Raw genomic sequence first — 16,868 nt, 5'->3', positions numbered from 1 at the left:
GAATGTGGGGCAGATTCATAAATCTCTCAAAGCCTCCGTTTCCTCGTCTGTAAAATGCAGATAATTCTACATACTTCACAGTATTCTTGTGAGGATTAAGAGAGAAAAAATACGTGAAGCACTTAGAAAAATGCCTGGTATATGGTGATTGCTGAAGAAACGTCCACTAGTGATGATGGGGATGATGGTGAGAATGACTGGCACATTTCTTCTGTTGGCTGCTTTTTTTTTAAATTAAGTTCAATTAGCCAACATCTTCTTCTTATTTTGTATGTTGCTTCCATTGAAAAAGAAGAACTGGGCCTTTACAAGGTTAGAACTCATTTAACCGGCTGTAAAAACAAATGTCTTCATGACCGGTTTGTTTTCCTTGTAGATAATACCTGTGCACCTTCAGCGTTCACCTGTGGCCACGGAGAGTGCATCCCTGCACACTGGAAGTGTGACAAGCAGTATGACTGTGTGGATGGCAGTGATGAGCAGAACTGTCCCTCCCAAGCACCCACTTCCTGCCCTGCATCCTTGTTCGCCTGTGATAATCACATGTGTATCCCAAGGAGCTGGCTCTGTGACACAGATAATGATTGCGCCGATGGATCTGATGAAAAGAACTGCCGTAAGTTTGGAATGGATTTCTCTCGGTTGCTCTGCCTAATGAATAGATTTGCGCAGCTAGTAGACCTTGCACACTTTTCTCTAAGGCTCACATGATTTTCTTCATATCGTAGTCACGTCTGTTCCATCAGTTCCCATGTCAATAAGCTATAAGATCAAAGACATGAGAAGCTTAGCGTCCTGCTGAGCACTGAATTCTATGGATGCAGAACAAGAACTGTCCCTGATGTCTAACATCCAGACACAAACTGGGAAAAAATTTCTCGACTGACTTTTTGTATATTTAAGGCAAATTTGTTTTTTTTCTAAATCACATAAATGATCCAGACATTTGGCTACTGGTTTTTCTTTTCATTTCATAGAGGCAAAAAGGGGATAAAATACAGAGGCACGGAAAATGTAAATTTCCATTATTACTGTCTGCCTGCTTTTCATCTTGCTAGTTCTGATTTCCTTTAGGTTATTGTTTGTTTTTGTGTCTGTAATAATGGTTTAAGGTGGAGCTCCCTGGACTAAGGTCTAGTCTTGGTTTCATGACTAGGCAAGTCACTTTCCTCCATAGCATTTGGACTTTTAAGACCTCTTCTAGTTTTCACATTCTGTGGGTCTATATTTAATAACAGCTTCATGTTGTGGATGGGGCAGCCAGCACATTTGATTCTAGGGCTATGTCTCTTCAGCAAGGTGGGTTTCTAGATCCTGGTTTTCTAGAATTAGTTGTTCTGCTTAGACTTTGGGTTAAATGCAGTAGTGATCTGTCTGTATACCGTTGCTGCTAGGCATGTGGGCCATGCTGACCATGGTCCCTAGTTGGGCTCCACTGCTTAGCTTTGGTGCAGAGTCACAGACTCAGTATTCATGAGGTATAGTCCGGTCCAAGTTCATGATGCTCACTTTGAAAGCATAGTCTGTTTTCAAAGTGTAATCGCAGATTCTGACTCTCACCTATAATCTTTTTATTCCTCTTTCCAAAAACTGCCCTGGCTTTGTGTGTTCTTACTGGGCTGACTTTGGCAATGTGGCTGATTTGAAGGAATTAAATGAGATAACTTGTGTATCTCCTTAGCATTTTGCAGTTTGGCCCTAGTACACACTGAACAAGAAATAAACTGTTACTTGGTTTTGTTTTTGAATGACGTTAGAATTTACAGAGACATGCCTACCTAGTCAGTTTCGTTGTCCTGATCATCGATGTATTGACCTATCTTTTGTCTGTGATGGGGATAAGGACTGTGTTGATGGATCTGATGAAGCTGGCTGTGGTAAGTAGATTGCTTTATATTTATTCATGATGTTTAAAAATACTTTCAATGTTTAGTGGTTTTCTCCTTGAGCTAATTTCTAATGCTTTTTTTTTTTCATTCTCAGTAATTAATTGCACTGCTTTTCAGTTCAAATGTGCCAGTGAGGATCGGTGTATTAGTAATAGATATCATTGTGATGGTGTTTCTGACTGCAGTGATCACTCTGATGAGATAGACTGTTGTAAGTACCATCTATCTGCATGTTTCATTTTTCTTAAAAGATTTTATTTAAGAGAGGAGTGGGGAGAGAACGAGTGCAAGCAGGGGGAGGGGCAGAGGGAGAGGGAGAGGGAGAGAGGGAATCTCAGGCCGACTCCATGCTGAGGGTGTGGCCGATGCAGGTGCTGGGTCTCAGGACCCTCAGATCTTGACCTGAACTGAAATCAAGAGCTCGATGCTTAACCAGCTGCACCACCCAGGTGCCCTTGCATGTTTCAGTTTTACCAGTATTGATATTACTGCAGGTTTTCTCTAATTTGGATAAACTTTGGAGGGAAGACAGCCTGAATTACAAACTATTATCAAAGGAATGTGGTATTGAACATACAGTAAGTTTGACTAGGTAGTTCCAAATAATGAATTTAAGAATCAAGTGGTTGTATTAAATGGGCACTTGCCAATAGTCCCTTAGGTAAGTTAAATATTTCTTAGATATTTTTGTTCTTACTATTAATTTTTCCTAAGATATCCTAAATTGTTGGATTTCAAGTTTTTGAGGCTTCCTATACATAAAGATGTCTTAATGGTTTCTTTTAAATCTCAATAGAGAGATCAGATCATGGTATAGATATGGTGTGAAGTGGTATTTGATGTTGACTCAAATGAATTCATTTCAACTTCTATTTGTTGAATATCTGCTAAGATGTTCCTTAGAGTAGGGTAGGAGAAATTATGTAACATAAGAGATAACTGAAGCAAAGTACACAGTTATAAGGGCCTTAGAAATGGTACAGATAAAATTCAATTGAGGTTCACAGAAAAGAAATTCCTTCTAGTCATAGGATTCAAGGAGCACTTCATGGAATATGAATCTGATGGATCTGTAATCTCTGGGCTGGAGATGTGTAGTGGATAGGATCTCTTACTGCTCACTTTTTGTGTTAAATGGACTTTAGACTTGTAAAAGATTGTCAATAAGGGGACCATTTGTTAGCATAATGGTGTTTTGGATCGTAAAAGATAGGTTTTTAATTAATTTTCCTCCCCAGTCAGAAAAAAAGTGTTTCAATCTATGGATAAAAATAAAAGTTAAATAAAATGCTTAATACTTTATAGATGTGTACAACATGCAGAAATTCTTAATCACTGATTTTCCTGTTTCATGTTGAAAACATGGAATTCTTTTGTGATGATTTGTGGTTAAACTGCCAATTGCCAGTGACTTGCTGTTGCCTTACAAAGCCCCTGGGAGGAAGCTGGGGTTTACCCTGTGAGATAGGGAGGCAACTCTTATCTCTCAAGGATTGCTCAGTGAATAGTGGAAAGTTTGCAAAGAAGTGAGGATTTACTGTCACCTTTTGTTTACTTAATGTGTGCTGGTTTCATTGAGTATATAGGTTGCTTGAGGGAAAATTAATAACATCCAAAAGTACGATATAGAACACATGGATTCAAAGTAAAAAAATTACTGGCTTGTTAAGCTCTATTGAAATGCACTGCTAATTATTTAATAAAGAGGCAGATAAATTTTATTTAACCTGTAATTGAATGAACATTAAAAACATAGGAAACAGAATTTTCTTTTGACCGAGGAACTTATCAGACACATATAAAGATTTCTCTTTACTACAATGTCTGAGAACCCTGTCATTTTAGATTTTATATTAAATTTTCATTCATAGTCATTATCATAAACCTACCATTGATCCAAAATCATTTCCTCTGAATCTAGGAAGTATATAAAAAGGATTATGAATTGCATTCACAAGCCCGTCTCCCCATGCATTTCTCTTAGCAACTAGGCCTCCTGGTATGTGCCACCCAGATGAATTTCAGTGCCAAGCAGATGGTGTCTGCATCCCGAAGAGCTGGGAGTGTGATGGGCACTCAGACTGCGTCTTTGGATCTGATGAGCACCATGGCTGTGCCCCCAGGACCTGCCCTCCATCCCGTTTCCTGTGTGACAATGGAAACTGCATCCAAAGAGATTGGCTTTGTGATGGGGACAATGACTGCAGGGATATGAGTGATGAGAAGGACTGCCCCACTCAGGCCTTTCACTGTCCCAGTTGGCAATGGCATTGCCCTGGATATAGCATCTGTGTGAATCTGAGTGCAGTGTGTGATGGCATCTTTGACTGCCCCAATGGGACAGATGAATCCCCACTTTGCAGTAAGTTTCCTGACCACAGTTTAATGGCCATAAATTCGCTCTGAGCACACAGTGGCCTGCTGTGTATCAACATTGTCTCAGTCCCCATGTAGCGTTAAGGAAGGGATTTTAGTTCCTTTAGGAGTTCAAATCTGTGTAGGGATTAACATCATGGAATTGAAATAAATCACTACTGGATGATACTTCTCATTAACTCCTTTGCATTTGGTTCTGTGTTTTTACTTTTTAGAAAAATGAGACTAAATGAGGCCATTAGATTGTTAAATTAATTTTTTTTGGATTGTGGTCCTAAGATTTTCTAATTTAATATTTTCCAATTTCAATCAGAACTTGCCACAAAACAAATGAATTCTGGGGATTTGTGTTTGCTGTGATTTAAATCCTGTGATTGGCATGTAATCCTAATTGCTGTCCTTTCTTTCTTTCCTCTTTAATCAATGCTCACTCTCAGATGAACCCTGGCCAGGTATGATTGCAAAATATTTCAGATTCTTATGATTTTAAGTGAGATATGTTTGTACTGAAAATATTCTAATCGTTTTGACTGACTTCCCCCTCTGGAGCATGTTTCATATCATGACTCTAAAAAATAAGTTAGAGTATACATGGAAATAGAGGGCATTTGCATCCCAGGCAAATGACTGGCTTTCCGTGGCTTCAGGCATTGCTGTTTTGGCTCTGAAAGGCAGGAATGTTGGTGTGCTGGTGGATCTGTGCCCTCTAGTGTTCCAGTTGCCTTTCCCTTTCCATTTATTCACTTTCGTAGATCTTCCAGCCCTTGCTCTTGAATGTCAGAGTCTTATCTTGCATTTCTCTATAGGTGGAAGAATGTCAGGAAGCAAGTGGGAAGTAATTTAGGTCTCCTTGCATGCTTTATCAATGACAGTGTGTTTCTTGATGCCAGCAATATTTCCCCAGTTTCTCTCACTGCACTAAGTGGAGTTATAATAGAGGGTTATAGTGAAGAAGGCGGTTTAAGTCCAGTGATTGTTGAAGACAATAAGTCCTTGAGCAAATTAGAGCAGATACTGACGGGCCTATGGAGCTCATCCAAATGAATGCTGCTCATAGTTCTTACCTGGATATTACGTTGAAGGTGGCATCAGATTGTATGACAAATATTACAACAGCATGAACCAAAAAAGCAGAGATTCCTGACTTTTCCCCTTTGTGATTCTTTTTCTTTATTTTAGACCAGGATAGCTGCTCAGATTTCAATGGTGGTTGTACTCACCAGTGTGTTCAGGGACCCTTTGGGGCTCAATGCCTGTGTCCATCAGGATACCTGCTTGCCAATGATTCTAAGACCTGTGAAGACATAGATGAATGTAATGTCCCAGGCTTTTGTAGCCAGCATTGTTTCAATATGAGAGGTTCTTTCCGGTGCTGGTGTGATGAAGAATACACGTTAGACACTGATGGAAGGACTTGCAAAGTTACAGGTAATGACTGAACTTGAAAGTGCACCAACTCCAGCCAGTATAACAGCACACTCCAGAGTTTACGATCAAATGTTGCATGAAGCAATTTGACAATGTTGGAGTCAAATGGACTTAAATCCTGGATGGGGTTATGTAACCTCCTTAAACCTCGGTTTATTATGAAGATTAAATACATTAATACTCATAAAGATCTTTGTGTATTTTGGAAAATAGAGGTTTAAGCATAAATAGGTAGATGAGTTTTTATTATTTAACATAATATCAATGGTTTTTGTATTATTTAAAAATGATTTCTATATCACATTTAAGCATCTTTATATAATGCTTAATTGATTCAATTCAACCAATATTAATTCAGTTTCTATGATGTGAAGGTGATTCTACTGTGTAGTAAGATATTGATTTGACTGCTTCAGAAGTGACCAAATAAGGAAGGGTAATGAAAAATAGACAGTTCCTTTCTTTTTCAAGTAGGAGTGTGAATGGTAGATGGTCCAGGGGATAAAGTGGGGTAAAGGCTGTGTGCCATGCTAAAACTCGGCATCATTTATTACTAAAAAGGAAGTGGAGAGGGAATATTGAGAGATAATTACGTCTCTGTCACAGCTCAATGACTCAAGAAACAAATATTTAAAAATCAATTCCTGATATTAGGAAGCCTACATTCTAGGAAGGAAGATAAGGAGTGTTCAAAAGTAAGTACAAAAATAACAAATAGTAACTGGAAAAATGCAAGTATAGTTTGCTCCAGATTGATAGTGAGATGAACATTGGAGTATAATTCAAGGAAGAAAGAAATTTTGTAAAAAGCTTATATTAAATACTCATGAAAATCAGCTATTAAGATAAACATGAAATGAATAAATTATTTTTAGAGGGACTTATGTTAGTTTTCCCTAGTAGTATAATTTGGAGCTAAATCTTCCTTCTGTTATCAAAAGTATTGCATCAAATATTTAAGAGATGTTTTAATTGTGGTTTCTCCCACAGTCATTGACATTTTTGCATTTTCTTCTTGGACAGGATCTGAAAGTCTGTTGCTACTTGTGGCAAGTCAGAACCAGATTCTTGCTGACAATATCACCTCCCAGTTTCACAATATCTATTCAATTGTCCAGAATGGTTCTCATATTGTAGCTCTTGATTTTGATTCAATCAGTGGTCGTGTCTTTTGGTCTGATGGAAGTCAGGGTAAAATCTGGAGTGCGTTTCAAAATGGAACAGACAGAAGAGTAGTAAGTACATTTCTGCTGATCTTTGGCCTGACTAGTCCCCCTGTCTTGGGTCTATTACTCTTACTCGTTAGGGAGAGCAGGTCCTACCTCATCCTGGGTAGCTCTCCTATTCCCCTCTGGGCCACATGGCACCCAAGAGGCCTGGATGTTCATAATTCCCAATGTATGGGTGTTTTAGATAAGAATGTGACCTCTGAAGGCAGATCCACGATTCTGAATTCCAGGTCACATGATGTGGAGACTTCACAATTTTTTTTTTCCTAGTGGATGAGAACAGAGGAAAGTGTGGGGGAGTTAAGGGGTTGCTTTTCTTTAGCTTTAATTTAGTTTCGTTTCTTAATCCATCTCCCACAGTTTCAGTTTCTTGACCCTTGATGGTTATGTTTCCTCTGCCCCTTAGGGCTTTATTTTGTAGTTGTTGGCATTTAATCAATAAAGAAAGATGTTCTTTTGGCATGTGAACATTATAAAGTTTCATAGGGTTGCCAGTTGAGCAAATGGATAGAGGTTTTGTTCAAATACAAAAACTTTAAACAGAAGTATCCTAGAGTATTCAATTCTACAAAATGTAGTATATTTTTCCTAGAAAGCCCTACTGTTGATTTGGTGGTTAGCTACACAGAAGACAAAATCTTCTCATCCTCACAAGCGGTCACGGGATAAGTGTAGTTGTCTTATTCTAGATTTTCATATAATTTCAATGTTTGCATTTATTAATTATCTTTAGAATTCACTTTTTATTCATTTTTGTCTTTAGATACAAAACAGTGGTGTCACTATGACTGAAAGTATTGTGGTAGATTGGGTAGGTCGCAATCTTTACTGGACAGACTATTCTCTGGAAACAATTGAAGTATCTAAACTGGATGGTAGCCACAGGACTGTGCTGATTAGTAGGAATGTATCAAATCCAAGGGGACTAGCATTAGATCCCAGAATTAGGTAAGACTTTTTTTTTTTTTTTAAATGGTATTGCTGTGACATGGTTCTGAAGGAAAAATAATAGTAACTTGATGTGGCTGATACGCGTATCTCAAAATTTGAAATGAAACCTTGTTTAAACCTCTCTGTAGAAATGGTAACCATGCAGAGGTTATTGGTATCCTTCCTTTATCTTTTTAGTCTTCTTCGTAAAGTACATGAGAGCAATTTGTTGTTCACTTTAAGAACACATTGATTCATTAGCTTGGTAATACAATTATTGAACTGGTTGTTATAGAATTATATAGTTAGGTCTCTAATGAATGCACACAGTAGTATTCCATAGACAGACCAGTTCGTAACTTTGATATCTCATGGTTATACAACAACAACAAAAAAGCAAGATTTTCCTGCTTTACTTTCATGTTGTTTATTAGAGTTTCCTTTTGTGTCATGTGGGGAAGAAAATGTTTGCCTGCTGGTCCTAAAGGGAATGAGAAATTCTCCCTTTTGCTTCGAAACATTGGATGGCTTCTTTCCTTGAATTTACTTAAGATTCTCTAGCTTAAGATTCTTTTCTGGAGGATCGTGAGTTAGGCAAATTATGCTCGATAGTAATGCAGACTTCTTAGATATTGTAAAGTATTACCCACCAGTGAAATTTATGATGGCTCTCTGATGATGAATAAATGACTCTCTTATCTTAAAAAATGACAGGGTAGATAAACAAAGCCAGACGGATTTTTCTAGATCAACTCTTTGTGGGTTGTACGGAAACATGAATAGGCATTTAGACATTTCATTGTCATAATGTTCTGCATGTTTTATGAACATTTTAGAAAGACCCAGATGGCTCATGACTGCATTATGATTACAGTTTTACTTTGTGACACTCTGAGGAAATAATAAACTCTGTACAGATATTCTGAACTGGAAATGATTTATTCTAAGCAGAACATAAAGATGATGTATACTTAAAATGGCAGTTATTTTCCATAGTGAGATATATCCTTTCCAGTTGGTAACTGATTTCTTTTCACAGCGACCATTTGATGTTCTGGTCTGACTGGGGCCATCACCCTCGTATTGAGCGAGCCAGCATGGATGGCAGTCTGCGCACTGTCATTGTTGAGGACAAGATTTTCTGGCCCAGTGGCATCACTATTGACTACCCCAACAGACTGCTCTACTTTATAGATTCCTATCTTGATTACATAGACTATTGTGATTATAATGGACAGCATCGGAAGCAGGTGATAGCCAGTGATTTGGTAAGTTGGTATTGAGGAAAACGAAGCTGAACCCATGGGCGTGGCTTAGTCAAAAGCATACAGGTAGAGGAACAAGAAAACTAAGAAATTAATTATTGTGCCTTAGACATTCCAAGGTCGATCCAGGAAATATCAACAAGAGTGAGGGCCAATCCATCTTTTCTCACTAACAGAAGATAACTATCTTTATTCCAGTTCATGGTCAGATGATGTCATGTCCAGGAAGGATTAACAGTCTGTGTGATTTAGTTGATCTGTAGATGCTAATCTGTTGTTTCTACACTTTCGAAAAGTGTGTTAAGCAAAAACTAAGAATTTATATTTAGATTTCGGAATTAAATCACAACCTGTTTTATATTTTGTATCTTTTATTGGAGTGTAATTGATATACAAAGCTATACTGGTTTCAGGTATACAATATATTGATTAGACAATTCTATATGTTAATCAGTTTTTATCCAGAAAATTCTGGTGAATTTGTTTTCACAAGTTAAATGGGAAAATATAGAACATAATGTATTTTACGAAAGAGCTAATGTATTTTACCAAAGAGCTGTTACTGACTTCTATTTAAAATTGTCATTATTGGGGTGCCTCGATGGCTCATTCGGTTAAGGTCAGACTCTTGCTCAGCTCACGTCATGATCTCAGGGTCCTGAGATCGAGACCCACATCGGGATCCGTGCTCATGCTGAGTCTGCTTGGGTTTCTCTCTCCCCCTTTTCCTCTGCCCCTCCCCCTGCTCATTCTCTCTCTGTCTCTAAAATAAGTAAGTCTAAAGAAATAATAAAAAAATAATACAATTGTCATTGTTAACAGTTCTCTGGCTTTAAGGGCCCTGGAGGGCCTCCCTACCTTCAGAGAACAGGCATCTAGGCTCTATCAGATTTCTGTGAATCTGTGAGTGGCAGAGATAGCACTGGATAAAGAGTGGTGATAATGGGCTGGGGGCTAAGGCTTGGGAGTAGGGGATCCTGATAGTCACCTTACTTTCTGCACTTCAGTGTTGCTTTCATTTGTAAAATGGAAGCCCAGAGTAATTACCAGAGTAAAAAGGAAGACTATGTGACACACATAGGTGAAAGAATTTTGGGTGGTATCATGGGATATATATAGGACAAGCAGTGCATTTTAAAATCTGTCTCTTGAACAGTGACTCCCCACGTCTTTATTAAATAATTAAATGCCAAAGGAAACCATCATCTTGGGCAGGTATCCTTTTCTATATTGTTCACCTTGGTTTTTATTTCTGGGCAAAGTCTCACTGATCTCTTTGGCCTCACAGATTCTGCGACATCCCTATGCCCTAACTCTTTTTGAAGATTCCGTGTACTGGACTGACCACTCTACTTACCAGGTTGTTCAAGCCAATAAGTGGCATGGTGGGAACCAGTCAGTCATAATTCGTAATATTCAGCAGCCCCTTGGGGTGGTTGCAGTTCATCCTGTGAAACAACCAAATGGTAAGTGATGTAGAGACACCTGCCTGGGAGTAGCTTGGAACACACTTGCCCTGGGAATGCTGAGTGTATAGTTTTGCAGACCTGTTTGTTTGGGCAATACATTTTCCTTTCCTCTTTACCAACCACCCCTGTCCTAACCTTTCCATTACTTCTGTTTACCACGGTAGACGACAGTCTTGTGTGTAACAACAGCAGATCTCAGTTGTGTCATTTTATTTAGCCATTGGCTGCTGTCTCTGTGACTTGGAATCCCAATTTCCTTGGCTGACAGCTAGGGTATAGACCAGATAGTCCCTTAGGTCCTTTTATTGCTACCACTCTGTGGTTTAGAGCAGCTTATTCTTAGGACTCGCTTATTATGACACCAGTGCCCTGGTGCTGTGCTGTACCCACCCCAAGTCATCTAGATGTATGATGTGCATGGCAAGCTGACTTAAAAAATTGCCATCGGTAGTGTTCGTTCTGGTGGGAAGAGGGATAAGTCACTTAATCTTCTCTCTTAAAAAAAACAACCCCCCCCCAGTCCTTTCTCACCATGCCTCAGAATCTGGCCCCTTTTCTTCCTTTCTCTCCTTCCATTTACTCTTGCCATGCCGGACTTCTTTTTGGTTCAGAAACATACCCTACCATTCCTACCTCTGATGAACTTTTGTACCAGTTCTTTCTACTGCCTGGAACACTCCTCCAGATTTCTGCTTGAGTTGCTCCTTCAGTAGCATTTAGGATTCTCTCAAATGCTCCTTGGTGGCCCTTGATGGCCCTATCTAAAATAGCTTACCCCCCTCATAATTCTTTTGCTCTTTACCTTCATATCTTGAAATCACGATTTATGAGTTTAGTTCTGTCTTCTTTTGTTAGAATATCTGCCCCATGTTTACAATATTCTCAGTGCTTAAAATGGTGTTTGGAACATAGTGAACGTTTTTTGAGTGAATGAATCTAATGCGATATATGTAATAAGACCATAAAAGATCTAGAAAACATCCTGTGGGTTTGGGATGCACACAGGATCCCTTATTTTAAAAAGCAGAGACCACACAAAGATGTCACCAATAGAAAAATAAAAGATTACTATCTAACCAAAAATTGGACAACAGTGGGTAAATGTCAAGGTCACAAAGGGAACGTGTGTGTTTGTTTCATTTAATGTAAAAAGATCTCTCTTAGCTCAGGCAAGGAGACGTGTATTATTTGGGATCATATTTCTATTAACTAAGCTACAGGTTACTCAGCTTACTCAGCGGCTGTTTGATCTTAATCTTGTTATAGACAGGATTGGTCTGTGACCTTGGACAAGTCACCCCCCCCATTGTTCCTCTTATGAATTTTGTGTTGAAAACATGATGCTAGGGAGGAGTAAAGTAGTTTAGGGGGAAAAAAACCCCAAACCAATAGAGGTAACCTAATCTGCTTGTGTCTCTACTGGGGAGTCTCTGGGAGGACAATAACATCGTGACTGTGTGTGCATTTAAAATTTTATTTATTTATTTAAATTGAGAGAAATTTGACATAAAAAATTGTATTTTTAGGTGTACAACTTAATGATTTGATATATGTATATATGATGAAATGATCATGAAAATAAGTTTAATGAATATCCCCCATTATACGAAGTTACAAATTTTTGTGTGTGTATGTTGAGAATTTTTAAGATCTGCTCTCTTAACTACTTTAAAATACATAATACAGCATTGTTAACTATAGTCATCATACTGTACATTACATCCTAGAACTTATTTGTCTTGTAATTGGAAGTTTCTACCTTTTGACCACCTTCGCCCATTTGCCCACCACCTACTCCATGCATCTGGCAACCGCCAACCTGTTCTCTCCATGAGTTTGGTTTTTCTTATATTTCACATACGAGTGAGATCATGTAGTATTTGTCCTTCTCTCTCTGACTTATTTCACTTAGCATAATGCTTTCAAGGTTCATCCATCTTGTTGCAAACGGCAAGGTTTTCTTCTTTTTTGTGGCTGAATGATATTAAGTGTGTGTGTGTGTGTGTGTGTGTGTGTGTGTGTGTATCACTTTTCTTTATCAGTTCATTCTGTGCACTTTAATGTGGGAGGTCTTCCATTCACCAATGTTGTCTTCTTGTCTTTTTCTATTGCAGGTGAAAATTCATGCGCTGCTTCCTCCTGCAGTCATCTGTGCTTGCTTTCCTCACAGAGGCCACACCTTTATTCCTGTGTGTGTCCTTCGGGATGGAGTCTTTCTCATGATTCTGTGACTTGCTTGAAAGGTACAGTATACCCTTTAAGTGTGCCCTGAAAGTGGAGCTCGCTGTAGTTTAGCAAAGCGGTGTCTGCTCTAAGCCACTTGCTAATGGAATGTGGGCTGTGTTCCCTTGGATTCAGCGAGTATCTGGAGTACTTGCTGTCTGGGGTGTTGCACGTGAGCACCTCAGCTGTAATATAATTTCTGTATGTGAAGCTCATATGATGTGTGCGTGTGATGCAACAATCTTTAACCTCATATGTTCTCTTACCTGGTCACAGTTAGGCAAACTATGATAATAGGAAGTTCCAAATTGTGCACTTCAGAAGTAAAAATTCTTGACACTTGTGTATGGCTTTATTTTTCAGGTTCCTTATCTCATTTTTATTGTTACAATCATCAATGATGAGTGTTGCAGCATAGGTCTTCTGACACCAATTTCAGTAATTAATATCTGGTATTTTAAAAATGAAAGTTTTCTCTGTGTGATAGATCGTAAGTGACTATTTGAGCAATTTAATCTTCATCTCACCCTAGGTATGTTTAGAAATGTATGTGGAGAATTAGACTGAAGTACTTTAGGGAGTGAGAACAAAAGGGAAAGAGACAGTCCACCAAAGAGATTTCTGCTGGAGTATGTACTAGATATATAATAAAGTCTTCTTAAAAATCATTCACCTTTTGCTTAAAAATCTAGGGAGTTATTCTAAATTCTAGTTCTTTTCATTTCTCATGGGAGTGAAAGTGTTTTGGTACTGGCAAAAATGGTTGCAGAGAAGTTAAATAGTTAATGAAAAAATGTTCTTAACCTGAGAGAAAATAGAATCCTAGTCTAGAGGGAAAGTTAGTTTTCGAGTGGAAAATTTATGCTGAATCCAGGAAATTAGTGGTGTTTACAGATTTTGCAGATGTAGGCTTACTGAAAATTGAATTCCATCAAGATATAATATTTTGCATGATACTTTCATGATGAAAGATTTTAATTATTGGTAATGCTTACAAAGGGATTGGCATTTGCTGTTTTTCTTCAGAGACTTATTATGCACCTAATCCTTGTTGACATTGTTTAATTTAGTGTGTCCTCCGAGTCTTTCAGCAGAAGATTAAACTTGGCTACAGACATTTTGGACACAAAGCATTCTTTCACCACACAAAGATTGTTGAACTGTGCATTGGGGATTGGCGTAATCAATATTACTATCTGATGGTGATTGATATCTAAATAGTAGCTTTTGTTGTTTCTTGAATAATTCCACTAGTGGTTTTCCGTGGGCTCTCTTTACTGAGGTAGATTTTTTTTCCCCCTCAACTGATGTTTGGGCACCAATTGGGTAACTTAGTGCCAATATATGTTAACTAAATGTTCCACATTTTTTTTCAATAAGAAGCTTAGAAAGCTTGTTAACATTTATAGATGATAACATTTTACTTGATTTACAAGTTAAATAGCTTATAAAATATTATTTACTAAGTGTCTGGAATATCTTTAGAAGAGCTTATGTGATAAGGTTAAGTGAAAAAGCAGATACTGTTCAGTATTGGCCATAGAAAAATATGCATTAGAAAGGTTTGGAAGGGGCGCCTGGGTGCCTGAGTCGGTTGGGCTTCCGACTCTTGATTTTGACTCTGGTCTGGATCTCAAGATTGTGGGATCAAGCCCTATGTCGGGCTCCGCACTCAGCATGGAGTCTGCTTGAGATTCTCTCTCTTCCCTTTCCTTCCGCTCCCCTCCCACCATGTGCTCTCTCTTTCTCTCTAAATAAAATAAATAAAATCTTTAAAAAAAATAAAAAGGTCTGGAAGACAACACAGCTGAGCACCAATAGTGGTTACTGTTGGATAAGGCAATTATGAGCTATTTCTATTTTTTCTGAATTTTATGTTACAAAATTTAAAACTGAGAACTTTGCATGAAATAGCTTTTTATTCTTTAGAAAATATGTTCTCCGCAATGCCAAAAACAAATAAACAAAAGCAAACCAAAACATCTCCCCAGCATCCTCTACAATAAACAACCTGAAATCCAAAATAGGTTTCTGACTCAGACCGAGGGGCACAAGGCAATTGTCTCAGTGATTACGTGCAACATAAGAAGAAAACACTGCTTGCACACACTGTTGGAAAGGTGGCGGCACTGATCAGTTAGTGTGAGGTCTTAGTTAAGGAGGACCTAATTAGGGAGTAATAAATGTCGCTCTTCAATCACATCATCAATTTCCCATTCTTGACTGCTGTCTTTTTACTTCTCTGCTCTGCTAACACTAATCTTAATGGGATCATGACATGAAGAATAAAAATGAAGAAATGATTTTTTATTTCAAAAGACTGAGACAGGTGCACCTGATCATGATCCCGGAGTTTCCACTAAGCAGAGAGCCCGCTTCTCCCTCTGACCCTCCCCCTTCTCGTACTCTCTCTCTCAAATAAATAAATGAAATCTTAAAAAATAAACAAAAGACTGAGACATGCTATCCTCGGATGGCTTAAATGTCATTTCCTCTTGAAGTCCTTCCCATCCAACCCCAGGTACTTCTGTGCATATTGCTTCATGGCCATTATCATCGGGAATCATAAGGGTCCATATATTTCACCTTGTTCTGTAGACTCTAGGTTCCTTGATGATTAAGCCTCCACCTGATAGATGCCCATCACCTGTGGCACACAGTAGCACTAAGTGCCGAGTCAATGACAAGCCCTCCAGTAACCTTTTTTTGCTCCTCCTTTAGTCCTGTGTTTATCACCCATTTGCTCCTTTATAGCTGTGTAGTGTCATAAAATCACTCCCTTCTTTCTTCTTCCCCACAGAGCAATTTTCGCACACCCCTATACCATTTGTCTCAATGAGCAGTCTTGTCTAGCGCTTCCCTGGCATCATCCTTCACCTCGGCTTTCACACCTTTTGCCAGTGCAGCACTGAATGACACCCCACCCTCTGGTGGATTGCTTGTTCCCAAGTGGTCAGCCCTCTCAAATCCACCAGCAGCCATCAAATCAAGGGCCTGAGACACAGCCCTATGAAAGAATAGTGAGTGGCCAAAGGAGTAGAGCTGGGTAGGGATAGAGAGGAACTTTTTAGAGGGATCAAGAAGGCCCAAGTTTGATGGATGCGAAATGCATTTTTTTAGGCCCTAAACAGTGCTTTGGTTGAGAATTCCTCCAATTACACATTTAAAAGAGCAGTATTAGGTTCTGAGTATACGTAAAATTTAAAATTTCTCCGGTGAAACTGGGGACTATTTCTTGTTTTTACGGAACAAATGAGTGCTTATAACATATAATGAATAAATAATTAAATATCTCAATATCATCTCAAGGTACATCTAAGCTCCTAATAGAGCTTTCTGTAGTTAAATGAAGTGAGTGGTAATTTGATATTCAATAACTAGTACCCGGCCTGCACTTTTTGCAGAGTAGTGATTAAGAACATCAGTTTTGGGGGCGCCTGGGTGGCACAGCGGTTAAGCGTCTGCCTTCGGCTCAGGGCGTGATCCCAGCGTTATGGGATCCGAGCCCCATGTCAGGCTTCTCTGCTGTGAGCCTGCTTCTTCCTCTCCCACTCCCCATGCTTGTGTTCCCCCTCTCGCTGGCTGTCTCTATCTCTGTCAAATAAATAAATAAAATCTTTAAAAAAAAAAAAGAACATCAGTTTTGGAGTCTGAGGATCTGGCTATGTGACCTTGGTTAAATTGTTTAGGTTCTTGGTGCCTCATTTGAAAGTTGGTGGGTGGGGAAGGTTAGCAGCCTAACAAACAGGGTTATGAGGCTGTAGGGAGATCAGTTAAGTGAAGTCGTATTTGGTGCATATCATGTGGCACATGTTCTCAATAAGTAGGGGCGACTATTTGTGGTATTGCATTTGTTCAGAAGAGAGGCAACGTGGAGCAGTGGAGAGAGGACAGGCTTATGAGTTAAACTCTCACATTAGCCCCTGCAAGTTGCGTTGGCTTCAGTTGAAAATAAACTTTGCATGTTTATTGGGAAAGACTAAAGCTAGTGTATTGTAGGTCTTTGTAAATAATACAGCATTAATAGTTGCAATATTACTTTAAGTGTTTACTACGTTA

General features: G+C 38.7%; 1 protein-coding gene across 1 annotated transcript in view; it reads left to right on the top strand.

Annotated features, from left to right (window-relative positions):
• Window positions 1-16,868, top strand: part of LRP2 (LDL receptor related protein 2) — a 193,680-nt gene that overhangs the window by 87,333 nt on the left and 89,479 nt on the right. The window contains 11 exon segments of the mRNA XM_034642228.1: window positions 377-616; window positions 1,758-1,877; window positions 1,984-2,100; window positions 3,874-4,251; window positions 4,703-4,717; window positions 5,445-5,693; window positions 6,717-6,928; window positions 7,686-7,870; window positions 8,892-9,120; window positions 10,406-10,583; window positions 12,701-12,829. Of these exon segments, the coding sequence (XP_034498119.1) occupies window positions 377-616; window positions 1,758-1,877; window positions 1,984-2,100; window positions 3,874-4,251; window positions 4,703-4,717; window positions 5,445-5,693; window positions 6,717-6,928; window positions 7,686-7,870; window positions 8,892-9,120; window positions 10,406-10,583; window positions 12,701-12,829 (2,052 nt within the window).

Source organism: Ailuropoda melanoleuca, chromosome 2 (genome assembly GCF_002007445.2).
Source record: "Ailuropoda melanoleuca isolate Jingjing chromosome 2, ASM200744v2, whole genome shotgun sequence".
Lineage (NCBI taxonomy): Eukaryota > Metazoa > Chordata > Mammalia > Carnivora > Ursidae > Ailuropoda > Ailuropoda melanoleuca.
This window is presented reverse-complemented; position numbering and strand designations above follow the sequence as displayed.